At 46.0% G+C, this 27,982-nt stretch overlaps 1 protein-coding gene across 1 annotated transcript; it reads left to right on the top strand.

The window, feature by feature from the left end:
- The first annotated feature begins 1,347 nt into the window (after positions 1 to 1,347).
- On the top strand, positions 1,348 to 27,931 carry LOC146207768 (solute carrier family 22 member 13-like). The gene is made up of 11 exons (XM_084577578.1): positions 1,348 to 1,602; positions 9,952 to 10,119; positions 11,349 to 11,452; positions 13,951 to 14,105; positions 15,401 to 15,569; positions 18,228 to 18,378; positions 22,233 to 22,324; positions 23,154 to 23,362; positions 25,368 to 25,549; positions 25,885 to 26,006; positions 27,889 to 27,931. Exons 1-11 carry the CDS (start codon positions 1,348 to 1,350, stop codon positions 27,929 to 27,931), a joined length of 1,650 nt encoding a protein of 549 aa, XP_084433704.1.
- Positions 27,932 to 27,982: the final 51 nt, after the last annotated feature.

The following is a 27,982-nucleotide window of genomic DNA, read 5'->3' on the forward strand; positions in this document are numbered from 1 at the left end:
TCTCGATAAAAATGGGGCCTTACCTTACCAGTCGGTGGTATAACAAAAAATTTCAAAACTCATCACAGAAATTTCTGGTTGGCCAGGGCAATATCCCAAATTTGGAATTTCTACTTGAAAATCTGCGATTGCACCTCGAAACATCTGAATTTAGATGCCAACCCAAAAATATTCTTTCGGCCCGAATTGACCACCGAAATGTGGGGGTTTACATAAAATTTTCTAATTCAACCTTGGCTGGCCCTCTAAATTTTGTTGGCCAACCGCGAATCGTGGATTGTACCAAAACAAACGCGATTGCTCACAATTAAGCTAATCTGACAGTCTTTCGTTGCTGTTGTGCTCTTGGACCTCTCGCAGCGCTTCGGATGCCGTAGTCTATCACAACTTACAAAGTTGATATCATATCCTATAGCAAAAGCCTAAGAAACCTGTTAAATATTTAGCTGAATATAGCAAGACTTCATAAAGCGAGATTAAACAAAGGAAACTTAGCTAAATGAGCTCTAAATAGTGCTTCTGCGTGTATATCTGCGCTTATGCAATAAAAATAGCCTCCGATTAAAACAAATTTTTTATTTTTATTTTTTTTTTTTTCAATTTCCGTCATCTGATGCCTTCGTATCAGCACCCCCTGCGGCTTCGAGAGGAACTAGTGTTCGCATTGTTGCCCCGTGCCTCGCGTGGAAGCTCAAAAGAAGAAAAAGAAGGGTCTTCTCCGGCGTCCGCGTTGCGTCTTGGCTGTGCAAAAAGGACTTAGTTGCACTGAATTCGTGAGTATATCGATTCTCAACTTGGGCTCCCCAACAACCTTTCCAACCTGCAAATGCACTCGGAACAATGTTCGGTCTTTTTGAACTTGGGTGTTGCTCTTTTCGGAGATCAATTGTGTTGCCATAGGCTAAAAGTCTCAGTGTGAAGAAGTTAACCATTAGTCCGCTGGTAGTCAACGCTTCGGGCTGAGATCTTCGTCGTGGCATGCAAAACGAAAAAAAAAAGTTTTATATACGCCCGCAGTGAGAACAGACCGCTAGCTGTTCGATCAGCGGACATACGGGTACGTTCCACAACGCCCCCCTATGTAGGTTTCGTAACTTGATGGCTAAACATGTTTTTTTACTCCGGTTTTAATATATTTTGCATGGTGAAGTTAAAAAAAACAAAGAACATATCCGCACTCCTCCTGCGATCGGAATTCGTGCAGATGTCTTGGGCGTTTTCAGCGGCGTGTTGGGCGATTACTGTCGCCTTGGCGGGTAAATGTTTCTCGTTTCGCTCCATACAGCACTCCTGCTTAAGCCAGCGAGCCTTTCGCGCCTTCGACTTCGCGTCTCGCTACGAGGAGGTATGGCGGCGGCCAGCGATAGCCCGGGCGCCGAGAACAAAAAGGCTGGTCGCCTAATCTCTCCTGAGAAGATCGCGAAGCTCTGTCAGAATGCTTCGCAAAAGCTGCGTTCGCCGAGCCGGGTAAAGGCCGTGGTCGAGTGCGCACCCCTGATGTCCCAGGTAGACGAAGCCGAGGATGTCTACTTGCGTGCCTTGGGCGTGGGACCCTACCAGAACGCTTGCCTGCTGTTCGGCGTGCTCGCCCTGTTCACCCAGGTAACCGAAGCCTGAGCGCCATCACAGGCACGAAGAAGGCGGCACAGTCATAGTAGCTGCCGCGGAGAAACTTCATGTGCCGTCTTTACCAAAAGTATCTCTGCATGCTTTGTTCGCGTCCCAGTCTTATAGTGACGTATCGATGCCAGCCCTCGGCGTCTATATCTCTTAAAGATATACTAAACAAATATGTATGAATATTGAGAAAGCACCACAAAGGCCCAATTACACCATTACAGACACATAATTCGGGTTAGTTTTGAGCGGGTCGAGTTGTGCTGTCGAGTTGTGAACGGCGGAAACAGTCGGCCGTTTCGATCCGCTGGCTGACCGTCGACAGCGAGTTGCACGTGGAACACGAGGCTTTATTTTGAGTGTTTTGTCAATGGCAAGTGTTGGATAGCGCTGTAAAAGATAGGGAATTTTGTGAAGTAGTTTGTTTGCTCTCGTTCAGGAGCACCAAGTTCTCTCTCGGGTGACTTTGGCTATGCTTTACAGCTGTTTTCGCATGATGACGGTAGCAGCGAGCGGTCGTTCCGCGTCTTCAAAAGGTTCGCAAATCGTGTTTTTTGGCCTCCGTCAGTGAAGCGTGATATGATATTATAAGTGCTGAATAATTTTCTCCCCGGCCATTTCCGCGAAATCCAAGTTTCTAGAGCCACGGCCAGTGCTTACCAATCAGCTGTCGACGGTTGGTCTCGTTACCTGACTAGGCCAGCATGTCACCGTTAGCGGTTTTAAGATTTATACATTGTTGTGTAAGCAATGATTTGCTTATTTAACTCCAGACAACGAAACATGATTTCACTAGCCAGGCAATAGCGTGAGCACGCACAAAATTGCAGAGAAATACGAGCAAGATGTATAGTTTCCTGCTTGTGAAGACCTGCTACATGGTGTTGTGGTGTTTATTCTTGTCCTGTGTAGAGATACAGTTAGAGATTGTTGCGGGGATAAAAATTACCAGCATTTTTCTATACTCTGAGTCAGAGTCATTAAAATATTCACTTCAGGACAGCACTAATATGTTGTCCAGCTATTTTTCATCTTTCATTGTATGGCACGTACGAAAACAGATAGCTGAGATACATGGTATAAAACCAAATTTTGCTGCTCAGCAAAGCAGTTTTATAATGGCCTAGGTGCTGCTCAACATGCATGCGAAAATTAAGTAAATGTCTAAAGCTACTTGTGATCCAATTCAAGGTGCTGCATGCATGAAGCTTGCATTATTTTCAATCACTGCGTGGGTTTCAGCTAGAAAACAAGGCACTGGTGGCCGTTGGCTATCTCAAGAATTGCAAAATTCTGCAAGGTAGGCAGAGGCTGGCCTAGCTAGCATCTTTTATGTCTCTAAGGGTAAGAAGTATGAATCTTGCCGAGGCAAGATTTCTGTTCTCTGTGCATTTTCTTACAGCTTGCTATTAGTCGCCCACAGGTCTATTGAAGCTCATTTATACAGCCTGTACTCTAGGCATTTTGCCACAATATATTATTCCTCACTCTCCGCCTTGCTTGGAGGTCATTAATCACATGCTGTAAAAAATGTGCTGCAAAAGTTCTGCTGGTGAAATTAATATGAGGTGTAATTACAGTACGAGAACGGTTTCCTATTTCCAAGAATCTTTGCCCTTTCATGGTTGTATAATAAAGACCATAGTCACTTCTATCTTTGACTATTTTCTTGTGCCTGGCTGATTCTCTGGTGCCCGTAGCGAAGCTCTGCTAAGCGTTGATACTTTGCTTTCAATTGATGTTTTCATTATGAAGAAACACAAGACAGTTCACTTTATGCCTGGCTTTTCGTACTTGACTCCTTTACCTTGAATCCGTTGGATATAGTGCAGAAGTTATACATTCCCACATTTCAGTATGTATGCAGTAACAGCCTATGTTCCTACTGAAAACATCTGAATGTACACAATCTAGTTTTTCTGTCCAACTAGACCCCAAGCACACGAGAGCAAAATAGTTACAGGCTCTTCCGAGCTTTGATTAGAAGAAATGATGGTTTCGCATTCTGAAGTTTTTGGAGGTTTCAAGAGATGCCATTAAAACAAAGCTTTTGTTTTAGTACTTCCCTTTTTTGAACGCTAAATGCAGCAATCAGTATTGGGCAATCAAGCATGGGAATTTCAAACATGGAAAGCTTCCAAAGTTGTATGCGGATGGTGTAAAATGTCCCACACACTATGCTTGGTTAATTTTGTTCATGAGGGGGGTTTTCTCTCATGCACTGCAGCCTCGGCAAGTGGATGTGTCTCTCTGACCGTCAGAATAGCTACATTACTAGCTGACCCAGCCCCTCAATAAGCATTAGTAAAGGTCTTCGTAAGATCTATGACGCAAGGTAAACTGGATATCGTCAAGCGAGAAATGGACAGATTGAACATTGATATCTTGGGTATCAGCGAGCTCAAGTGGACCGGAATGGGAGAATTTAACTCCGGCGACCATTATGTCTTTTATTGTGGGCACGAATCCAAGAGAAGGAATGGGGTCGCTCTCATAGTAAACAGAAGAATGGGCAAAGCAGTGCTAGGGTACAACCCCAAAAACGACCGAATGATTTCACTTCGGATCCAAGGTCACCATTTCAACATAACAGTTATCCAAGTCTATGCACCGACCGCTGCTGCTGAAGAAGCTGACGTTGAGAGATTTTATGCGGACCTACAACGCCTTTTAGACCGCACCCCATCATCAGACGTCGTTTTTCTCATAGGAGACTGGAATGCTAAGGTCGGGAGTGAAGAAATATCCGGAATTACAGGCAAGTTCGGTCTTGGTGAGCCAAATGAAGCTGGGCAGAGGCTAGTAGAGTTCTGTCAAGAAAACAACCTGACCATAGCGAATACTCATTTTCAACAGCACAAGAGGCGCCTGTACACATGGATTTCACCGGACGGTCTGTACAGGAATCAGATCGATTATATTATTTGCCGGCAGAGATGGAGAAGCGCTATACAAGCAGTAAAAACAAGGCCTGGGGCCGATTGTGGCACGGATCATCAGCTTCTTGTTGCCAAAATTAAGCTTCGATTGAGGAAAACGCAGAAAACTAGAAGGCCTTTCAGGTATGATCTGGATCAGATTCCATTAGAATATGCTGTGGAAGTGAGGAATCGATTTCAAGAATTAGATCTAGAAGACAAAGAGCCCGAAGAGATGTGGACTGATGTTCGTGACATAATACAAGAAGTTGCTACTAAGGTAGTTCCAAAGCAAAAGAAATGCAAAAAAGCAAACTGGTTATCTGATGAGGCTTTGCAAATAGCTGAGGAAAGGAGGATGGCAAAAGGTATGGGGGAAAGAGAAAGATACAAGGTTCTCAATGCGGATTTTCAGAAAATAGCAAGGAGAGATAAGAATGCCTTCCTGAACATACAGTGTCAAGCAGTTGAGGACAACAGCCAATTAAAGAACACAAGAGCTCTGTATAAGACAATCAAAGATATGAAAGGAAGCTTCTGTGCTAAGCTGGGCGTGATAAAGGACAAACGAGGCAAGGACCTCACTGAAGCCTCAGAGATAAAGAAGAGGTGGCAGGAATACACAGAAGAACTGTACAAGAAGGACCCGGATGTGCAAACCCAACATAGGACGGTTGTGATTACTGATCTCGAGCCGGGCATCCTGAAGAGTGAAGTTGAATGGGCCTTAGCCAGAATTGCTAAGAACAAAGCTAGCGGAATTGATGGCATTCTAGCTGAGTTGCTTCAAAACCTCAACCATGACGCTGTTAACATTCTGCATACATTATGTCAGAAGATTTGGACAACCCTGCAGTGGCCACAGGATTGGAGGATGTCGGTTTACATCCCCATTCCAAAAAAAGGCAGTGCCAAAGATTGTTCCAACTACCGCACGATCGCGCTTATTTCGCATGCTAGCAAGGTGATGTTAAAAATCCTGCAAGGTAGGCTGCAGCAGTATGTGGATCGGGAGCTTCCGGACGTGCAAGCTGGGTTTCGCAAGGGCAGAGGAACTAGAGACCAAAGTGCCAACCTTCGCTAGATCATGGAAAAAGCAAGAGAGTTCCAGAAATCCATTTACTTCTGCTTTATTGATTATGCGAAAGCGTTTGACTGCGTAGATCACAGCAGATTGTGGCAAGCTCTCCAAGAGATGGGAGTTCCAATTCACCTCATCTGTCTCCTCAGGAACCTTTATGAAGGGCAAGAGGCCACAGTCAGAACTGGGCATGGTCTTACTGATTGGTTTCCGATTGAGAAAGGGGTGAGGCAAGGCTGCATACTGTCGCCCTGCCTATTTAACCTATATGCAGAGTGCATCATGAGGAAGGCCGGTCTGGACGAGTCTTCAGCTGGAGTGAAGATTGCTGGAAAACGTATCGACAACCTTAGATATGCGGATGATACCACGTTAATAGCAGAAAGTGAAGTGGAACTCAAGAGACTTCTGATGCGCGTACAAGAAGAGAGTGAGAAGTTTGGGCTTAAACTGAACATTAAAAAGACGAAGATCATGGCGTCTTGCCCTATCAAGTCCTGGAGTATCAATGGACAAGAAGTGGAAGCTGTGACAGATTTTCTGTTCTTGGGCGCCAAGATTACCTCTGAAGGAGACTGCAGCCATGAAATTAGGAGACGCCTGCTTCTGGGAAAGAGAGCAATGGTTAGCCTTGACCGCCTAGTAAAGAGCAGAGACATTAGTCTGCCAACCAAGATTCGTATAACCCGTGCTATGGTCTTTCCAGTTGTGATGTACGGATGCGAGAGTTGGACTGTGAAAAAGGCTGACCGCCGAAGAATTGACGCGTTTGAATTGTGGTGCTGGCGAAGACTCTTAAGAGTTCCTTGGACTGCCAGAAGATCAAATCAGTCGATATTGTCGACCATAAACCCTGACTGCTCATTGGAGGGTCAAATTCTAAAGTTAAAGCTCAGCCACTTTGGTCATCTGATGAGAAGAGAGGAGTCGCTGGAGAAAGATTTGATGTTGCGAAAGGTTGAGGGTCGCCGGAGAAGGGGTAGGCAGCGAACGCGATGGTTAGATGGCATTCTCGAGGCATTGCAGATGAAGCTATGTGATGTTAAGAAGATAGTGAGAGACCGGAAAGCGTGGCGTGACATGGTCCATAGGGTCACGAAGAGTCGGACACGACTGAACGCCTGAACTGAACTGAACTGAACTGAACTGAAAGGTCTTCGGCCGTATAGTCTTGGCTACATAGATGTTGGGGTATGATATGGATGCAGATTGAATATATAGCAGTGCTAAAAATGGAACTCATGCATCATGCAGTAGCAACTTCGCAATACAACTCAAGTAAAAATCAAATGCTTCAGAGATTTTTTTCAGAAAAACAAAAAATAGCGCATATGTAAACAAAATAAGTTGAGAGCATGTATCCTAAATTAGCATTGTGCCCGTTTTTAAGGTTTCGAAGCACTGGCAAGTAAATCTAGATCTTCTGGAGGAATAGCACGACACACTGTTATAATCGCATGTCGCAATTTTAGCTGAACAAATAAAATATGGTGTACCAGCTGTGCTTGCAGGCAGCTGCAGTACACAGCAAGACAAGAAACCCTAGCTGCTCTGACTCTCTCGGACAGTGCAGCATAAACCGATAAAGCTTTATAAGGGCTGCAAAAAAAGTGCACAAAATCCGCATGGTATTTGCATGCTTTCAGCTCTTAGCCGTCGCAGCTACAACTTGCGCGACAGTCCTTCCTACGTATCGCTATATTACGGTTGCCGGCAGTGTAATTATCCGGCTTCTGCTAGCGCAGTGCTTACTCTAGAACATTTTAGAAATATATGTAGCGAATGCGTGATAACATCAACGAAACACGAACTTTGGCCGAATGAATGATGCATGCTAAACTTCAGCGCGAACAGTAATAGTTGCCTTTGCAACAATTTTTTACCCGTTTTCTTCAAGTACGAAGCGTTAAATGGGTTCATAACATGCGAGCAGATCATTTTGACCTCTTCTACGAATTCATCGCGCTTCAAGACACGTGCTGAGTCGAGTGTAAGCTTGTCGATGCCCAGTTTCAAGCGCAGCGCAGCAGACGCGCGTCTCGCAGAAATATCAGGAAGTCGGAATTACCCAGGGTGCTTTGCGGCTCGTTCAGATTGGACACCACCTCTGCTGCGGAGAATGAAATACTGTAGACGAGTGAGGTCGACGAGGACGCGTACGGACGGCGCGTGTTGCGGGAAATTTTTCACGCGCTTAGAGGGAAGGGTGAGTTGTGTGCAGCGTGGTGTAAAGCTGCGCGCTGAGTCCGCTGTCCCGTAGAAACACGAACAGCAGTTTTAGGGCACGAAGCACTTTATAAAAAGAAAAAAAAAATTTGCCGACGATTACGTTACTTCCTAATGCAAAATTTGAGCGCAGCTCATCAGCTGTTTCACCTTTTCGACAGGTTGAGGCAAACATTTCGCACGAGACATGTATGTACAATAACAGACGTTTTTTAATTTTTCCCACATATTCATTCAAGAAACCCTCCACTAACAGTTCTTGACTATCATGAAGGTAGCTTTGTGGTCGGAGAAATGAAGAGAGCAATTAAGTTATCGGGAGATTGTGGGAGGGTGCGGGAGGCAGCGCGTGGGCCCATAAGAAAGTTGCGCGGCGAAGAGATTGCAGCAGCTGACTAATGCCGCTGACGCCGCTAGCGAGTGAAGACAACGTGGCTCTGCGTTTCGGCTTGGGATGTGCGCACTGTGATCCGCTGATAGCGATCCGGCGCCTCGGCAACCGGAGAACTAGGGAGCCTACATGTCGCGCCGCGGCTTCCGGCTTATGGCGCCGCCACGCAGGATGAAGGTTGGGGGGGGTATACGCAGTGGCTAAGGGGTAGCGGGAGCACGCGCAGCAATCAGATAACTATCGCGGTCGCTGCCACGGAGGAAGAGGGTGGCTGAGCGGGGGGGGGGGGGGCTGAAAGGGGAGCGGAGCTGGTCACGAGGCCGACGCTGAGGCCGACGATGACAACGACGCGAAACGCAAGAACGGGCGCCTAAAACACGTCCATTTGCGAGCTTCGTGAGTGCCATGGAGGAACGGGAAAATGAGCGAGTGCGATCGCTCGCGATGGGGATGGCTAGGTTGGCATAAGGGAAGCAGCTATATTGACCTGATATCCGGTTTTGTCAGAGCTTTCACAGGAGGCCGAGGAGGTCATCCGCAGCTAATGCTTTTGCTCCACATTCGGTTTAGCAGCAATCAACCGTTCTCATTTTTGTTCAGTATCCCTTTAAGGTAAAGTGAACCTTGTTTCCACTTTAGGGAAGGCCGCTATACTAGGAAAAAGGCGTATCATGCATTCCTGGATGCTTTTTAACAAGAAGGGTGCAGTTTACATCGCATGTCCTTGGCTGCATGGGCAATATTTGACATCGCCTTGTTTGAGACAGCGTGCAAATGAGCATGCGTCTCTGAGCTTTCGCTTTCTCAATTAAAATCAAGAAATGAGAGGATACATCGACGACAGCATTCGCGTGAAGGGCAGGTAGAATGCTTATAAGATCCCTAGCACACCATCAGCGAATTCTGATAGCTTCAAAAAACATGCTCTTGTTTACTGTGACAACGGCTGTCACTGTGTGGTGTATAGGCAGCTTAAGGTGTCCAGTCCGGAAGTCCTTTTCTCAGCGATCTAACTAAACAAAGATATCGCGGAGGAAACCGAATGGGAATCGTTGTATAGCTCCTATAAGAGATGCATTTCATAGCTTTATCTCTTCTTTTTACTGGTCATGTATTGTATGTAGCCCAAGTACCTGTCCAGAGTGCTGGAACGGCTCATCACGGTGCAGACGACTCATTAAAACGTGTCTGTTCGGCTTGTACACTTACGTCATTCCACAGGGCATCAAAATCTGGCGTTATCGCGCATGCCAATTCCTATGAAGCGTATTTATCTGTCATGTCTTTGAAAGCTGCATCGCACCTGATACACAGCAACAAATCCTAATAGAGCGCTCCGCTCGAGTGGTCTATAAATGTGTGGGCCCGGCCCTATTTCGAACATTACTGCCTAAAACGTGCTTTTATGAAAAGACCCTCGTGAGCAGTCGAACTATCGAGCCTAATCTTAATAGACCGGCTCATCAGTTAGCTTACCTTGTCAATGTGGTGCGTTTTCTAAAAGCAGCCAGGCTGCATGGCTTGCTTCTCATTCATCTCAAAATCTGTATCTCTGAAAGATGAGAACGAACCTTGTCATCACCTTTCAAAACCTGTGGAACTTTACGGTATTCCTAACGGCTACACTAGCCTGGTTACGATTGGTAATAACTCCGTAATACTCACGGTGAGTTTTCTGTTGGCGCTGAGGTTCAGTTTAAGCGTCGAACACGTCGCAGGAGCTGCACAGCTTTCTCCCCGAGGTGGTCGAGAAGCACTACGTGTTCTGGTGCAACGGCATCAATGAGACCCTCTACGAAAACCAGTGCCTGGAACCCGATGGCAATACCACCTGTGTCTCCTTCGAGTTCGACGTGGCAGACAGGAGCATCTCTATTGTCACCGAGGTGGGGATCCTAAACCGCCATGCTTTTTGTGCTCAGTGACAGATTTATTGAATGGCATCTAAATACTTCAGTCAGTCACTGAACCCTTAAAGTTGTTTCGAGATGGCCTACATACGGCAGGAAAAATAAATTAGGAGGGAGACTTGAGCTTACCTTCAACTGTATGACGTCACAGTGTTGACGTTCTCCGTCTGCCCCTCACCTTGCAGGTCCTCGTTCGTGGACATACCTTTTGCCACTCGCTTAACTAGTAATATTAAGCTCTCTCAGCATGATTTAAGAGCTACTATTTAGCACAGAGTGGTAAGCTACCAAATTATGTGGACCACTACCCGACATAGATATAAAGCCTCGTTTAAGAAAGCCGCGCTAAAGTCCAGCAATGTCTGAATCAGATGCAAGGGCCATGGAGGGTTCGACTGCTTCCCCCCCCCCCCCCCCCCACCTCATCTCATTAAACGTTCATGTTAGCTTCTGCCGTATCGGCCATGTGACGCAGTCGTGTAACGTCGAACGAGCGTAAGACCTGTCTGTGCCGGGTTGTGCCAGCTGCCACCCCCCCCCCCCCCCCCCGCCAAAACTACGCCTATTTCTCGCCCACAAAGCTGACCCGACAAAGCTGATTCCAACTCAACCATTTCGCTTGGTCTCATGACGTCACACAACCTATCAAAAAATCAGTGCAGACCTTGCCCCCTGTACCACCTTCAAGAGGCATATGCTCGCGATTTTTAAAGGCTGCAGGGCATCAAACAGTAAACGCAGCCGACGCCGCACGGTCTCGGACACAAACGTTGCCGTATAATTTTTATAGGCATGAGAGTAATAAACCTCTCGCGTTAAAAAAAAAAAGGACACACAGGCGGCAGCAGACTTGAATCCACTTCACATTCTTCTCTTTACCAACATAAACAGAGGGGTCATTTTGTGCATTACTACTTAGTGCTTTTTTTTTTTGCTTACAGGGCTGGCTTTATTAACTTAGCTCTTATATTTCGTGTCATCGTCGGTTCCGTCGTTTAGTGTGCGTGTCCCATTCCCCACAGTTTATCAGCCCTCTCTCCAAGCACCACAATCACCAGCCCATATTCTAGTTTGTTCTCAATATATTAGTCTTATATAGGGCCGGACTTGCCAACACAACCTCAAATTTGGCTCATGGTTTGTGCTTCCTGGTATAGATTCATCGATTGGCCTCAGCGCACGTTGGTTGCTTACTCTGCGTGCAGTGGGAGTTGGTGTGCCATCGGAGCTGGTTCCGGGAGGCTGCGACTTCCGCCTACACCGTTGGTTCTATTGTAGGCATCATCGTGGCAGCCCCACTCTGTGACAGGTGAGAGGGCCGACCCTCATATGTCTATAACTATAGGCTTATTATCAAGGACGGCTTTAAGGATTGGAACATATATACACATTTAGAGCCAGACTCGAATTTGATCTGTTTTCCACTGTAGAATGGAATATATTAGGACCTACGAGCAGCGCAACTCTTTAACGCATACTACCGAGATTCCACACTCCCATCTCCTGAGACAATACACAATAAAAGGAGGGCAGAGGAGGGGGAGGCAATGCTCTTTCCAACATTGTACTTCTCACAAGCGGAGTGCAGTACTTCGGAACCTACGACGGTTTGGTGCAATTAGAAAGACCGTGCTTTGCCGAATGCGTTCTTTCCCACTCGTCATCCTGAGGTAGGTGGCTCCAATACTGGGAAGAAAAAATGTGCAGTGCGCAGCTCCTGAAAGTATATAGGTGACTCCAGCCGACTGCGCGGATGCCATGCTAGCGAATACAGGTCCACCACTTCCCACCAGGCTTCCGCACTACTGTGTTCGTGGAGACTTTTTTGCTAATTTAAACAGGGAATGAAGCTCTCGAGTTTCGTTTTATTTTTCAAATCATTATTGCAATAATTGTTTGGAAATAACAAAATTGACGATTACTATACTGGTGAATGCGAAATTTAGCTACAGCATCTTACGTGTTTTGGTTTCGCGTTATTATGAAGCCAACAATTTTAGAGAATAATTGGCGTGAGTAGAGTCAGAGAGTGCACTTTCTGGCTTAAGGGTAGAATACGATATCGCTATAACTTGAAGGTTCCCTCTAGGATCCTAACAATGTCTTTTACCAGACTTTACGAGACGTGTGTGTTTCGAATTACCATGGCGGGGTATACGGGAGGCCAAGCAAAACCTTGAGCCCTAAGTTTTGCTGGTGCCAATTATGATAGGGCCACTCCTTGGAGCTTCTTGTGCTTGTGCACTAGTTATATACGCAGATGCCTGTGTCGAAACCGCGCCAGCTATGGCCGAGCAGCTAATAGCTGAGCATTAAAATAATTCAACTACGCTCAAGTACCTGATGAACTACGTGCTCGCAAATGAAGCAACCAGTGAATTAACTATAACAGCAGCGGATGAGGGAGAAGCACTACACCTTCAGTAACTAAGCAACTCAATAAAAAACTGAAAACAAATGTCATATAAATGGAACTAATTGTCGCAGAACAACCGAGAACACACTCACGCATTTTAGTGGCCACACACGTTAAACTGATACCACTTCATTTCTCGGCTCCCTTTTTATCTCCACAGATCTGGCATACGTATCAATCTATAGTGCAGTTGCGCTATAGGTAGAATAGATATCGACCATTCTCTTTCAGAGTGTATAAGACAAAATCATTCAGGGGCAAATTAAGGAACTTAGCAGTAGCATAATAAATCTGGAGTAAGAAATCATAAAATGACAGGAAACATTACAAATACTCGCAAACATGGCCTAAGAAATAATCGAAGAATTCTATGAATAATCTAGTCTTTACCCTCGAAGTAAACAATCTATTCGAGAGGCAGGCGGTGCAAACAATTCTAGAGGAAAAAATTGTAAACAGCATCCAACTCACATTAACAACACGAATCCAATACTAACATCACATTCGGTCAAAAAAGTTCCGACCTCAGCCTACCGCTCAACTACATGGAGGAGGCGGTGATTTTCTCAACCGGAGAAGATAACCTCTGCTGAGAAATGCGTATGTAAAGAATTGAGCAGAGGACGAACACTAGATGACAAAAAAGAACGATACAACCAACATAAGCACGCTGTGGCCCTGTCGCCCCTTGGCTGTAGTCGGTGATGATTGCAGTCTAATCGCTTCCTCTTTTACCCCGTTTTCTCCGCCCCCTTTATCCTTTACTTATATTAACATCTAAAGTTCATTTAACTGTTACCTCAGCGAGGACTTCTTGGAATATTGTATTGTATTGTATTGTCTGTATTGTCTGTCTTTGCTGCCTTCACTGGACAAGAGAGCTGAAGATTCAACAGCGCCGCAAACAACTTGTGATATGAGATGCAGGTGGTGGCACATATGGTGTAGCTTTTTTCCTCCCCGTTTAGTTTACTCAGTGTGATCATGGTAGCACCTCAGATTCCCCCCCCCCCCCCCCCCCCCGCTTTTTTCTTGATACAACTGAGGGCGAGTTCATACGGTGGCCTGGGGAGTTTACACACCCTGGTTGAGCAGGAATGTCTGGTTTTAATTCCTTGTTGAGAATTGCAATAACACTCTTCATTGGCTGCACTTATATGACCCTCTTTGTTTCCGGCTATGACCAAAGGTGTTAGCACGCAAAGCCATGGATGCCTGGGCTGCTCTTACCTTCTGGCGATGGGTGGTGTCGCGCTCGCACCGACCACAAGGTGGCCGCGTACGTGTTGACCAATGGCTGGCCCAAGTATGCTTTCACCAGTACGCAGCCAGGGCAACAGTATTCTTTTACCGATCGACAGTGCTTAACAGTAGTGTTTGTCCGCATGCAGGTTTGGCCGTCGCTCCTCACTGCTGGTAATTCTGCTTACATTGACCGGGGTGGGTGTGGTGCTGCCCACCGTGTCGTCGCCAGGCGCCTACATCGCTCTGCGCTTCTCCGTCGCCCTGTGCGTCACGCCCGCCGCCCTCGTCTCGTACGTCCTCGGTGAGTGAAACCGTGCCACTGCTGCCTGGAAGGCTGAAAATGCAGTGGCTCACTTTTTGTGGTGACCACGGCCCAGCGTTGTTACACCGCGGTTTTCTGTTCACTTGGAGGGGTCTTTTTTGTCATTATAAGAATGTGTGCGTCATCCCTCATTCGAAACACTAGAAAAATATTGATTTCGCTTTGCGAAGTTAAAAGGGCATTGCATTATACGCCTTGCTTGCGCACCTTGGCAAAATGTACATACCATGTCAGCCGGGCACCCGAAGTGTGATTTATGCCCCCTGTTTTGGTTTGAACGTTTACGATATAGTAATCTGAGCTCCAGAACCTGAATAATTTTTTTTTCGCTTCGAGCTTGTGGCTGTGTGCTGGGGCGTGAAACCTGCAAAGGAAGCAAAAAAAATGTATACATCCGGATATGTGAGGCGGTTGCGCTGTCGAGAGTTTTAGTATACGACAGGGCTTAAAGTTACTTTAAAGCTTCGAATAGTGGTTTCGGCAATTTGACTCGCAGAATCAATTTCAATTTTTTCGCCATACCAGGTAATTCGTCTGCTTCTTTCACCCATTTGCTGTGTATGGGTGTACTCAATAGTGTTTGTGCGCGAGAGGATATGGCAGAGCTCACGCACCCCTCTCTCATCCGAGCAACGATCGGACACCTAAAAGGGAATGAACTTTTTCCTCCTAAATCCCGCAAAGAGTACCTTCCTTCTCCTTCCCTCTTTCTTCTCTTCGCCGTCTATATATTTCCGTCTATGGTATATATGATTTCGGGCAAAGCCGATAATAAGCGACAGCAAATATGCACACGCATTGAGTTAATATGTGCTTAAATAGTTTTCTTATGTCCACAAACGTCCTTCTTCATGTCAACATATCATACCATATACAGGGACCCCAGGACTCAGACGTAATTCTTGTGATACAGAATTAGGAAATAATAGTGCACAGAAGAATTAGGGACTTTAAGTAATGCGTACAACGTGGTGCAGTTTTTGTTATGCTGAGGGCTTAAAGGTTCTAAGTACTTTTTCGTATGAAAGAACATATTGTTTACTAGCACGTGATAACTTATTTCAGGCGTTTATTTTAAAGCGCAATCATGAAAACACTTCCTGTTTCTTGTTTTGTTTCTCCGATGGGTGAAGTGAAAAAAATTATACCCTGACTAATTTTTCCGGTCGTGTAACTATGATGCTAAGTGGCCTTCTTGCGTTCCAGTGATCCGTTGGCTGACGTTTCGCCAACTCAGACTGCCTGGTGATATTGTGCATTCTCCGCGCTCGCAGTGTCCGAGATGGTGACCGCTCGCGACCTAGCCGTTTACTGCATGGCTATGCAGCTGGGCTACAGCGGGGGCAGCTTTGCGCTAGGCTGGTTGTACCGGATGAAGGCCAGCTGGAGGGTCACCACGTTCACTGCCATGGTGCCCGTGGCTCTGCTGATCCTCCAGTTTGGGTAAGTGAGTCAATGCCGAGCCTATTCACTGAATAATCTAAGCGCTACCAATTAACGGATGCGTGCATAAATCCCGCATTGAGAATTCCTGTGGCGCTGTATTGAAGTGACTCAAGGTTGACAGCCCAGCCAGTCCAGCGAGAAACTCCGCTCTGTGGAGGTGAAATCAGCATAGAGTGTGTGTAGGGGAGGGGGGTTGTTAGAGGTTCACTAACAGTCGCATAGGAAGAAATGACCTGCTGATGCACATTGGCTAATATGCTGCCGCACGCGTATAAGCAAAATCATTCTGATCTACTTGTGGTTACAAGCTGTGTAGTCATATGTCATTTCTAAGCTTTTCCAGTCTCTTGTGGTGGTGGCTAAAAACTTCATACTTGGGAGCCTTAAGTGATTACATGCTAATGACGGGTCGGCTCTTGGCTGCGTGTTGCGGCCGGAAGCTGGTGCTTCCCAGCGACACCCAAATCCCAGTCCGTCAGCCGCTTTTGAACGGCCGGGTCAGAACTGGACACCGCAGCCTCCCATTGCTCGAGGTCGGAGAGTTGCCAAGTGGCTGGAGGGTGGAATTCCGAGCATTTGATCATAATGTGCTCAAAATCAGCTTTAGATGCCCCACACAGGGTGCACTGCGGCGAGAACAGTCCTGGATGGATCAAAGATAAGAAAGCAGGGGATGGGAATGTACGGGACTGAAGCTGGCGCCACGTCACCTGTTGTAGCTTAGTCATAGATTTATGAGGAGGAGGGTAGATGGTTCCTTGATCACGGTAATGGCGAGAGATTTCGTGATAGGATACCATGCGCTCACGAGCATCTCCCCAGGCAGTGGCAGTCCCTGCTCGGCTGACGTATACCCTCGAGCAAAAGAGTGAGCTGCTTCGTTGCCTGGGTGACCCGTGTGAGCGAGCCATATTAATTGAATAGGGTGTTCGGGTGAGAGGAGGGAGGCGAGGAACTGGAAGGCTGGGGTAGAGATCCGACCGCGAGCGAAGTTCCGTACGGCGGATTTAGAATCGCTAAAGATGGTTGTGGCTCGGGTAGTAGCTATGGCGCCTCCTCCGCCTCCAGGGAAGTGGAGGCAAAAGTTGTACCGGCCGCGACCAGTTGCAAAGAGTTGGAAACAGCGCTGAGGGCGAACGCAGGGCAGGAGGGGTATGAGGCAGCGTCTACGTAAACGGTCTCTGGCTGGAAGCCATTGTGTTTGTGAAGAGCTTCTGCGCGTGCCTTGCGGCGAGCAACATGGTGCTCTGGGTGCATATTCTTTGGCAGGGGATGCACCTTAAGAACGCGGTGTATCGCAGCGGGAAGTGTATGTTGTGTAGAGCAGTGACCGGGAGGTGAGAGATGGATGCGAGCAAGGATGTTCCGGCCGGTGAGGGTAGATGATAATCGCTCCAACTGGGCTGAGAGGTGGGCTTCCGTGAGCTCAGCTAGGGAGTTATGGATGCCCATGTGAAGAAGGTGTTCATTGGAGGTGTTTGTCGTGTCCCAAAGTTAGCGCACTCATATTTGATTACGCATAACCAGGTAGCTTTTGCACTAACTTCAAATGTAAAGATTTAACGGTTCAGTACTGACTACAGATACAAGTACTGAGCCGCTCTCCGCGTGCGGTTCATGTGCAATTCTGCCAGGTTTCAGTGAGGGAAGTCGAACTTTAACGATGCTAAAATCGTGTTTTCTGCCTCCTCAACTATACGAAGCACACCAATTGGAGACTAGCCACGAGACAGTAAGCTGACAACATCGCTCGCTAGCATTGCAGGTTTAATATGTAGGAGAGTTTCGAATAGAATAGCAGCTACTGAAACACATGCAATTTCCGTTATGATATGTTCTCATGAGCGTCCACCGAAACTGGGGAATAGATTACAAATACTAACAAAGAAGATATTTTCCACTGGCAACACACAAAGTGCGGGACGCATGACGCAATTGGCATTTGTAAATATATCGTATGTTTTGAACAGTGCATTGGAAAAAAGCAAGGGTATCGCTGTCCACCAAATTGTTTGTGAAATAGTGCGGGACGCATGACGCAATTGGCATTTGTAACTGTATCGTATGTTTTGAACAGTGCATTGGAAAAAAGCAAGGGTATCGCTATCCACCAAACTGTTTGTGAAATAGCCAAATAGAAAACAGCACCAGGGACGTTAAGACAGCCACGCAGCGCGAAAAGGGAGGCAGTACAACCTTCGCACTGGTGGTGTCATTGATGTGGTGCGTACTACAGAACGTCTACCTTTTTGCCTCATTCCCAACTGTTGAATACGAACATCGTAACGGAGGCCCTGACGCCACTATAAGGGAACGTACAGGTATGTTAGGGGAGAAAAATGGCGGAGCCTACTTCGCTGTTACTTTTCTCCCGCGTAAATACTCGCTGAAGGACATCCCGCTGACATTTGGTTACATATCCACCAGCTACCCCATTGGATTCTTGCCGCACAAGATGCGATAGGAGCGTAATCACAAAAGCCTGTACCGCATCACGGTAGCCTCGAACGTCCCTTGGCCCCCGTCAGCAAACCCACTCAAAACAAAACTTACTCTACAGCAACAGTTTTGTTGCTTTTTCGCTTTGATACACGTCTGTATTTCGTTGCCGTCTTAATCAGTGAAACGAGCCTTAATGCCACAATCTTTCCGCAGCTTCACAACCGAGTCACCTCGCTGGTTGGTGCATGCACGGGAGTACAATCGGGCTCAGAGGATCTTGCTGACTGCTGCGCGCAAGAACGGCCTCGATCCCATGAAGGCACTGAACGTTTGGACCAGGACACGAAACAGGCTCGAGAGCCTGGTGAGGAAAGCGGAAACCAGTTTCAGCTCAGTAACGCACCCTGACGTTTTTAGAATCGCTTGCCGATCTGCAGTGTTGTAGACTAGCCAGGAGTCAGCAGCAGGAGCCAATAGAAATCACCTTGAACAAGTAAACTTTCATTGGCTGAACCTAATAAACCTGCCAAATAGAAGCCTGGACGAGGTGATATGTATACTTTCTAAAACAGCGCAAAAGAACAGGCTCGTGTTGTACGTTTCGTTCTCTCGTCCCTGTTCTTTTGCGCTGTTTTAGAAAGAAAGAAAGAATCTAATAAACCTGCTGCATTTGAAAGGAAACGACAGAGGTTTCAGGAAATACTAAACAAGCCCAAACATTCACACAATTCTAAGAGAAAGAAGACACCGACTAATGATATTTTTAGAAAATCAAGGAGCGATTCAGAGAGAGAGAGCGAGAGAGAGAGAGAGATGTTGAGGGGGTGATTGAATGCTGTAAATTTCACGCGAACGTTGCTCCGGTTGGCCTCTCTGCACTAAGGAAGAGGTATCAAGTGAAGTGAAACGTAAAGAGAAAAGGATCTACCGTGTCACACAAAGTAGACGCTCGGAGTTAAAAGGGCAGTTCCTTGTAGGCTTTTAGAGCAACGATTGCTGTGACCATGGTATGAGGAGTTAAGGTGGTCCACACCAGAACACGTCGTACGTCGGGAAGATGTAAATATTATTCCCCACTTCTATCTAGCGCAGTAGTTTCCAAGAACCTGACAATGGATAAGCCGCACCAGTAACACCTTGTGAATTTTTACGTTCACTGTGTTAATCTAAATCCGTACCTCCGTCGAAATTGTTTGTCAAAACGCTGAAATTGGCTTCGGGCGAGAAAGCTTTACATGGACCATGCAACTTGCGACCTTTTTATCGAGGCCATCGCTTCTAATGCGCATTTCTTTGAGTGCTAAAGGTGTTTACAGATACAAATAACAGTAATTCCAGTGGCGCAGAGTAAGCATAAGATTTTTAAGGCTGTGATAGCCGTAACCACGCTGTCTGTGACCACTCTGTTGGAAAACAGGTTTGCCGACACCGTTGCGGACTTGTATATAGGCAATCAAATTCTATGCTTGCGTACAGCTTTTCGCCGCTGCTCTACCAGAGGTGCGCGTGAAAGGCCTTGGTGTTTCTGAAACCGATAATTTTAAGGATAAATTCGTGACCGGTCAAGACTGATCAATATGACGTTGCATTTGTTTCGCGGAGAGTCTTAGTTTAGGAAATCATTTATTGTTTTCTGGAAAGCTCCTAACTCCTGCAATCTTTAGCAGGACTCGTTGTGTGATCATGAACAGATGCGAAATCCTTTCCGCTTAGCGTGTTTTTGAAATATCTGGGGAATAGGGACTGTTCCAGACTTCTTTGTACGCCCAATACACTATTTTAGCTTTGGATGCGGTAGAATGATATTTCGTCACATCAAACAAAATTCCTGATTGGCTAAGAGGTGATGACGTCTCAAGTGGCACGTAATCACGAAGGTGTGGTCAGAGACGTCATGATGTAGCCATTGCGCCAGAGCTCTCACAAGTTTCTGCTGGTTTTTCTAGTGTTTCGACTTAAGTACCAAGCCCTAACGTCAGCCAAACATCACTATTTCTAAAGTGTCTTCGAAACTAGGGAAACGATTTCACTTAGAGTGAAACGGTCGACAGTGAAGGGTTGAACACGAACATCTGACCTTCGGTCGTGCGCAAGGCACGCTGCCTCTTCGCCACTAGGAACATTTGTTAAGCGAAGGTAAATGGAGGCCTTGTACGAGCACCTCGCATGACACTGAAATTGGCATAGAAGGCGAGCATGTCGCGCTGTGGTGATAAAAACATGTAGCAGCAACATCAAAGGTCATGTAACCGCTGTGTGAAAATTCCGCAGTGAAAAACAACCCTCAAAGCCTCCTAGACATCGCGGGCTCATCCTCTGACACACCTCCTCTGCTCTACTTCCACTGCATAGGCGATGGTAAATCATTTATTAAAACTTGCCCAGGACTTCGTGCGACACGCAATACACGCCTCGGAATCCAGGATTACCACCTTGTCTGGCCGGCTACCAGGCAAAAACATCTGACCAAATGTGTGATATTTTCATTGTTCTGAATTTTTTTTTGTAGAACTTGCGTTACAGACATTTCTGTAGTCACAAAAAGTTCACTGTCAAAAACCGCACAGAAGACATTCTGCTGCGCTAACGAAAATTTTTCTGTAACTTTTTTTTTTTCTACTGTGAGTCTCTTGTCCTCAATTTAGGTGTGAGGTCAATAAAAAGTTTTCGGAATTTCTCGTTCTGCAATGTACTCACCGACAGACATCGTGTACAACGTAAACATCATTTTTTACATAGTTTCCCGTTTTCAATACACCTAAACCTGCAGGCATGTATGCGTTCAAGGAAGGTAGCTTTCGATTGGTCCGGAGGCCAGTTTTGCACTGCTCTCTTCCATTTTGCAACATTTCGCCTGCAACGCATGCTTGCGCGGACGGCGCCCATAATGTGGTCTGAACAAGTGTGCATGTAGTTCGTACACCTGCTCTTACGCATGCGCAATTTGTCGCAATCACGAAATTTGTCGGGCAGCTATTTTCTCGTAGACATGCCCACTCGGTAGTTTTTCGCACCAAGGAGGAGCAACGAGCTGCGATCGGATTTTTCTTTTGGGAGTCCTTGAAATAAAATTAACAGAGGTTGTAGTTGTTAAACCGATTATAGTACGAAAGAGCAGGCTTTTTGTTTTCGTCTTTCTTGTTTTAACTCGGTTAAATTGCTTTTTTTTTTTTTGCGCGATACTTCTGATACAAACTTTCTTTGCTATGGGCGTGGTGCGCTGCAGTTTCAGCTATACATATGGCGCCATCTGGAACCCGGCGCGTCAAATGGCGTAGGTTTTAATACCGCGGCCTCTTCGATCACCTTCAGTGGAACGCCCACTTGATCACGGAGGCCACAGATTTAGCAGTACTTGCGGCGCCATCTGGAGCCGCCCCGTCAATTTGCGGATCCTTATCCTTAACTTATACCGATCGCAAGCATCCGCCGCAATGGCTTCAGACGCTGAGTTACCTAACCCGAATACCCGGGTTCGAGCGTGACCGCTGCGAATTCGCTGCGATTGTTTTTTTAAGTGATTAAAGCATTACAAGATGTCATGGTTGGTCATTTGTCAGTTACAGACTCCATCACACTATCCGCGATGGGGAGGGAGTGATGGAGTGCGACTGAGCTGCTATACCGGACCCAGTTTCGCTTAGTTGTGCAGGCCATATAGTTGTGACCTCGCGAAACAGCTTATACGATGAGAGTGCGGCTCATCTGTTTGAGCCGCACAAATATATGCTTTGCATAGCCGTCGATCATATCGAATCTATAGACCGGCGGATAGGATGCCAAATGGGGTTCACGACGAACAGAAAACATTACTTTTCAAATCAAGTACACCTAGAAGCAATATAACAAAGAACACGGGAGCGCGTGGCCTGCATTTCGCAAAGCTCCGCCACCAACAGAAGAGAATGGGTGGCAGCAGGGGCATGCTCGTAAAGGCAGCTGACCAAGCTTACTTTTCACGCGCCTTTACCGCTTATTCTGACCTGACGGTGGCAGCGTGGATGCCATGCGCACCCGTGTTCGCTCTCATATTGCTTCTAGCGCACACCGAAAGAGTGAGCAGAGTATGTGGGAATACACGTATACCTTTGAGTAAGTAACTTGGAGAACAAAAAATGCAGAAAAAGATTGACTTACTTTCGTATGTATGCCCTAACGTTTTAGTCTTTTTTGGGAAGTAAGACCAATTCTTATATCGAATTTTCGTTTTGCTTTCAGGACCACGGGGACAATAAAATCATGTCACGGCCATTGTACTGGCTTCTCTGGGCAACATGGCGCTGGACCACGGTGATTCTACTCGTCACCTGGTAAGAGCTATTCATGCATGCATGTAGAAGAGAAACATTCATGCTTGGTGCTCGATCAACGGAGTCTCAGAAGACAATTTTCAAGCAGGCAAGCTGATAGTGTTGGAAAATTTTGTATGAAGCTTGGCGAACAGTGATCAATGATGTGGCAATAAAACAATTTCAAACTGATCTTAAAGTGGACTGTCAAGGAAGTTATTGATTAAACTTGTTGAACTTATCAGATATGTAGCGGGTACTAAGAAGTGTTCAATACAAAACGACAGAAAGTAGGAAAAAGTACAAAAAGTGCCACTGGCTTTGAGGAGGCTCAACTGCGCTTCTGTCCTCCGAAAAATTCGGCTTCGATGTTGTGTGGTGTTGTGATGCGTCATCGCCTTGGCGTTGGCGATCCGAGCGCGAAAATAACTATCATGCCTCAATAGTTGGCCGGTGGTATTGCCGGGCACTGATAGGTCACCGGGTTGTGTGACGTCACGAGGCCACATAATATGGTAGAGCAGGCCGGTACTACGATCTGCGGCAGCTCCTTTGAGCTGCAAATCGGCCTTGATTGTATACAATGTAGCTTCCTACGGAAGGCTATTTAGTCTGCAGGATATTATAAAAATAAAGATAAAGAGGTTAGTTATCAAGCGAGTAGGAAGGAGCATGTACATACGTGAATGAAGGTCCGCACCGGAAGCCGTCCGAGCATTCTGTGCCTCCCCTCACCTGTCTTCTACTACCTGCCATCTACCCACTGCCAGAAGCGGCTGGAGATATTTCACTCACAAAGGTTACAACACCAAAAGAATGGGACCTCTAACGCTCTCGTGTCCACCCGCAGGTTCACGAATGGCTTCGTTTACTACTCGGTGGTGATTTCCTACATCAAGGTGACCAACACCCTATTCAATTTCGACGTGCGTGGCGCATTGGGTCCGCCGACGCTAGTGCTGGCCTACTTGCTTGTCGAGACCTTGGGCCGCCGCAGCTCAGTGGCCCTGGCACTGGCGGCGACCGGAGTCATGGCCATCATGGTCAGCTTTCTGGCGGGTGAGTCGAAAAACTTTCAATGATTTCGCAGAGTTCATTAATGCGCTATACGCTCAGTGACAGCTGATAAGTATGTACAGGTTCGTCAACTTCTAGCTATAATACGGTCACGGCTTTCAAAGCAACATTGCGACCAGTGTCAGTGCGTATTGAAGTAAAGCGATACACGCCCAAAGGGATCTTGAGGTGGAGCTTCATACGGTTCGCTACTTACCTTTATTGCGCTGCCGGGTCGGACGAAATGGGGCTTTGAAAACAGTGACTGTGTGAAAACAGGGACTAGAAATGGACGACCATGTACAGGGGCGAACAAAAGTAAACGGAGCAAGCTACGAGCTTCAAACTCTTTCTCTATTGCCTATAGTTGAAACCGGTAGATGTATGATAGCGAAATGGGCTTTCTAGTAGAAAGATAATGTTTTGTTATGTGGTATGGAGCAGGCAAGAGAGCAATTAGAAGATAACACCCTGCTCCGTTTACTTATGTCCGCACCTTTACGTGCTAATAGTTTATTGCGGCTTCGTTTGATATTCGCAAGCGTCAGCTCTTATAGAATGACCATAACGCAACCTCGTCTTCCACAATTTCTTCCTGTTCCGATTCCACCATTTCGGTTCTCGGAGCTTGGTTATTTCGCGGAAAGCGTCTGTAAATTTTCGGGATATTTTCGATTTGTCAAGTAATCAATTTTTATGTATATACATGAGCTAGGGAAAGTACAAATCAGCTCAGGTTTTAGCAACCTACCTTTCCAGAGAAGTGGAACGGTTGGCAAACCTGAAATATACTCCTTAATATAATTAAACTGTTCAATGTGCTCTATTTCAAAACAATTAGTGAAGTTTCTCAATGTTCCGCGGCTTCGTAATCGCGGCTTCGCAAATTAACACACATTAAGGGATCCTGAATATAGGGCAAGACGGTTTGTGGCAATATGAAGCAAGAGCATTTCATATTGCCTATGTGTGCAGCATTGGCATTGATATTCTGAGTACGAATTAATAGAAAAGTGTTTGAGGACGTTATTGCACTTTCAATCGTTCTTGCCGCAGCAAAGTCTACTGTGCAAAAATAAATGCATCATAAAGTCAGCACTAAATCTCGTCATTTCGCTTGTCTACATGCCACATATATTATTCACGGTTTTGTTACATTGTAATTTTATTACCTTGTTAAATTGAACTTGTGAATTTAACACCAATATTGCAGAAACAGTGTTCCAACAAGGAAATATAATTGTGCAACTATCTTCTACCACCAAAACAGAATTTAAGGCCCCTATTTTTTTGTTACTCCTACCGGAAATTCTAGCGTGACAAGCGATAGAGTTTACCAGCTACCACCAAACCGTCACAAATAGACTTTACGGGATCAAGTGCATGTGTGTGTATGTGTGTGTAGAAAAACATCAAACATGGTCAAGTGGCCATCAAGTGCAACACGTACCGCTCATTTCAAAACCGAGCAGAATGGCTTGTTTTAGTGCAACAGTCGTGAAGCCCGCCTATAGTTATTTGCGCTGTCACTGCGCAGGGAAGTAAACGCCGCTCTTCATGAATTGGGATGGAGTCTTGGACAGCACTACAAGGTGCACACATGTCAGCAGTTAACCTGTGTGCCTGCGAAGTTTTTAAAAAATGAAGAAATCTGCAAGTAGCTCCAATGTATAAAGGCACCTGTTATCTGCCTTTAATTAACGGTTACCTAATAGTTATACGAGCAGACAAGACGTCTTTTGAAAAGTCGTCTCGGAAAACAATGAAAAAAAGCCATTTTCGACTATTACAAACAACTTTTGTCCTGACACTAGCCTCATTGAGGCCGCAGTATGCAGAAATGAATAAATAAAACAAATAAAAGTGCAGAAGTAACAAAAAATTCGTTCTTGTGTGCTAGCTGGGTGGTTCCTTTCCTTAACCGAGTCTCCTGCACCATATGACGCAGTTCTCTGTGTCCGATGTGGTATATTATATGGGAAAAAGTAACAGGTAAATCTCTGCGCAGACCACCCGGACTTGATGACGGTGTTGTCCCTGGTGGGCCTATCGTCGATCACCGTATCCTCCGCGCAGCTTCCCCTTCTCACCCTCGAGCAGTACCCGATGCCGCTACGGGCTCCCAGCATCAGCTACGGACACCTGGCGGGACAGCTGGGCGCCCTCGCCGCACCTTTCATGCGGAAACAGGTGCGTTCAGACAACGGTGCCGAAGGACACGGCTATGGGCTTAAGAACGAGTCCATACAATCGCGCGCATATTCGTTGTCGGCGCATAGAGTATATTTTCAATATCTGACGGTGAAAGCAGCAGCAGCATTTCTTTTTATGGTCCTCAATATTGCGAATGTGGTCTCTGTATAGTTTGAATGTTATAGTCTATCGTTCACTTTATAGTTCAATTTCGCCTTCTCTTGGTTTATTTTACATATCGCGAAATATTTCCTAAGAGGAAGCATCTCTCACAGTGTGGGAGACATTTCATGCATACTTGCGAACATGTGCGCTCGTCTGGGATGCCGCAGGCCCTCGAAGCTGGTGGGGAGTACGGACCTCTGTTCGTGTTGGGTGTGATGAGTCTTACGTGCGGCTGGCTTCTACTCGTCCTACCGGAGACAAAGTTCCAGGGCCTTGCGGCCCATCAGCGGTAAGTACCCGCTGTGCCAGCGCTGTAATGTGGCTGGATAAACTATATCATCTAAGACTGCGATGGAAGTTATCACTAAGCAAGATAATAGATACGTTAAGCAGGTCGCCTCTCAGCTAACCATCTAAGTGCCGGCATAGATTTCTGCTGATCATCTGACCTCATATATGTCTGACCTCATCTGACCTCATATATCTGACCTCATATCTGGCCTGCTGCTTGACCGGACAGAGAATTTTCGTCCTTTGAATTTTATCAACAGCGTCAGAAATAATAAACTTGACATCACAGGTGCTTTAGCGAGTTCCAACATGTGTGCCATCTAGATTGACTAATTCACACGGAGAGCTCTGTTATGAAATGTCAAAATAATGCAATAATTTATTTCTCAGTTAATTCCACTTCTTCCTTCATTTTGTTTTCTTTTATATGTTAACCTCCTTTTCCCGATTAGATGAAGTGGTGTCACATTGACTACAACCCGCTATTGCAAGCAGGTAGAAAAAAAAGAATGCAATATATTAGTGGTCCTGGCCTCTAAAATTTCCCCGTTTGATTCTTCACCGCTTCACTATTTTTCATCCTTATGATTGGTTGTTGCAGATTATGACATTTAGACAGGAACTACGCTGACACTAATGTATGCATTAGAAACCGGCGACTCAAGGCATTCACATGAAGTCTCGCGGGCGTAACGGTAGTTAATGTATGCCCCCTAAAAAAAGTATCTAAGCCGAAGCTAAGTCATAAAATGATGTCCAGAATGTACAAAACTATATTTATGTCGAGGAAGTAAAAATGTATCTTTATAAATTGTGTTGTGTAAGGTTATTTTAGGTCGCACATTAGTCGGATGAAATTTATGAAGGGACAAATGGCCCTCAAAGGAAGGCTTCAGCGAGTCGGCCGATTGTCTTGATGCCCCAATTTATTTGTTTTTTTAGCCTCAAAGGCCCCAAGTGTGGGGCATTACATGGGGTTAGACGTGACAATTACAAAATGATGGCTTAAATATTTTTTTATGGGGTTGATAAGGTGTATAGCTTCTGCTGGAAGATCATTCGAGTCTCTAGATAATTCGACAAAAAATAATCGGAAATGAGCTGATTTTCTAACGGGGGTTGGGTCGATGGTCTTCTGGGGATCAATTTGGTTGGAAAGGCGATGGGGCTGGTGACATGATCGATTCTCGTAAGGATTAATGATAAAACTTATGGAAAAGATATAATCGAAACACTTTACGTCACGACTCAAGATTACCTAAGAATCTCCTGATTTTAAGGCAGGCACACTGGAATAATATGAGTAATCGGAGTGAATAAAGCGTGAAGTGTGATTTTAAATTTTTTTTCGATGATTAGAGAAAGTTTCGATAAGTGAGAGACAAATTCCGCGAACATGTAAACCTGACATCACATAGGGTGGAAATATGCAGGGTTGTTAGCCAGAGAATAACCTATAAACCGCGATGTCATGACTAACGGCATGCAGACGGGTGCAAAAGGCATCCGCGTGCTGCACGATGCCAGTGAACGTTAGACTGCCAGGTGGTCTAAATAAATCCGGAGCCCGCCTCAGCTCAGTGCTTGATAGCCTAATTAGGTGACTTCGTGATATTGAATCTCGCCTGCCAATAACATATATACCCATGCCCATCAGTCGAAGACGTTGACAAGAGGGCCTCCTAGGGGCATTTGCATGCAACTTTGTCCTTCAGTTGTATCCCGCTGTAACCTTCACATTGTCCTAAAGACTTCAATAAAAAAACGGCATGTGTGCGCCTTTTAATGTCTTACACAGCACTGAACCCAGAGACATGCTGATGTTGAGAAATCTCGCTTTTACCCGCCTGTTTTCTGAAATCTTCCATTTTCTGGCGCAGCGGAGACCTCTCTGAAATGACGGTCGCAAGCTTGGGCAATTGATCGGGCCCACGCTACGTCCTGTCCAAGGAAGCCCCCTGTGGACTGAGGCCT

Source organism: Amblyomma maculatum, chromosome 1, assembly GCF_055883805.1.
Source record: "Amblyomma maculatum isolate TAMU_Amacu chromosome 1, ASM5588380v1, whole genome shotgun sequence".
In the NCBI taxonomy this organism is placed as follows: Eukaryota; Metazoa; Arthropoda; class Arachnida; order Ixodida; family Ixodidae; genus Amblyomma; species Amblyomma maculatum.

Coding starts and splice junctions, on each gene's coding strand:
- LOC146207768 (XM_084577578.1), top strand. CDS start 1,348: ATGGCGGCGGCCAGCGATAGCCCGGGCGCCGAGAACAAAAAGGCTGGT. Junction 22,325..23,153: donor GTGATTCTACTCGTCACCTG/GTAAGAGCTATT, acceptor GTCCACCCGCAG/GTTCACGAATGGCTTCGTTT. Junction 23,363..25,367: donor CATGGTCAGCTTTCTGGCGG/GTGAGTCGAAAA, acceptor ATCTCTGCGCAG/ACCACCCGGACTTGATGACG.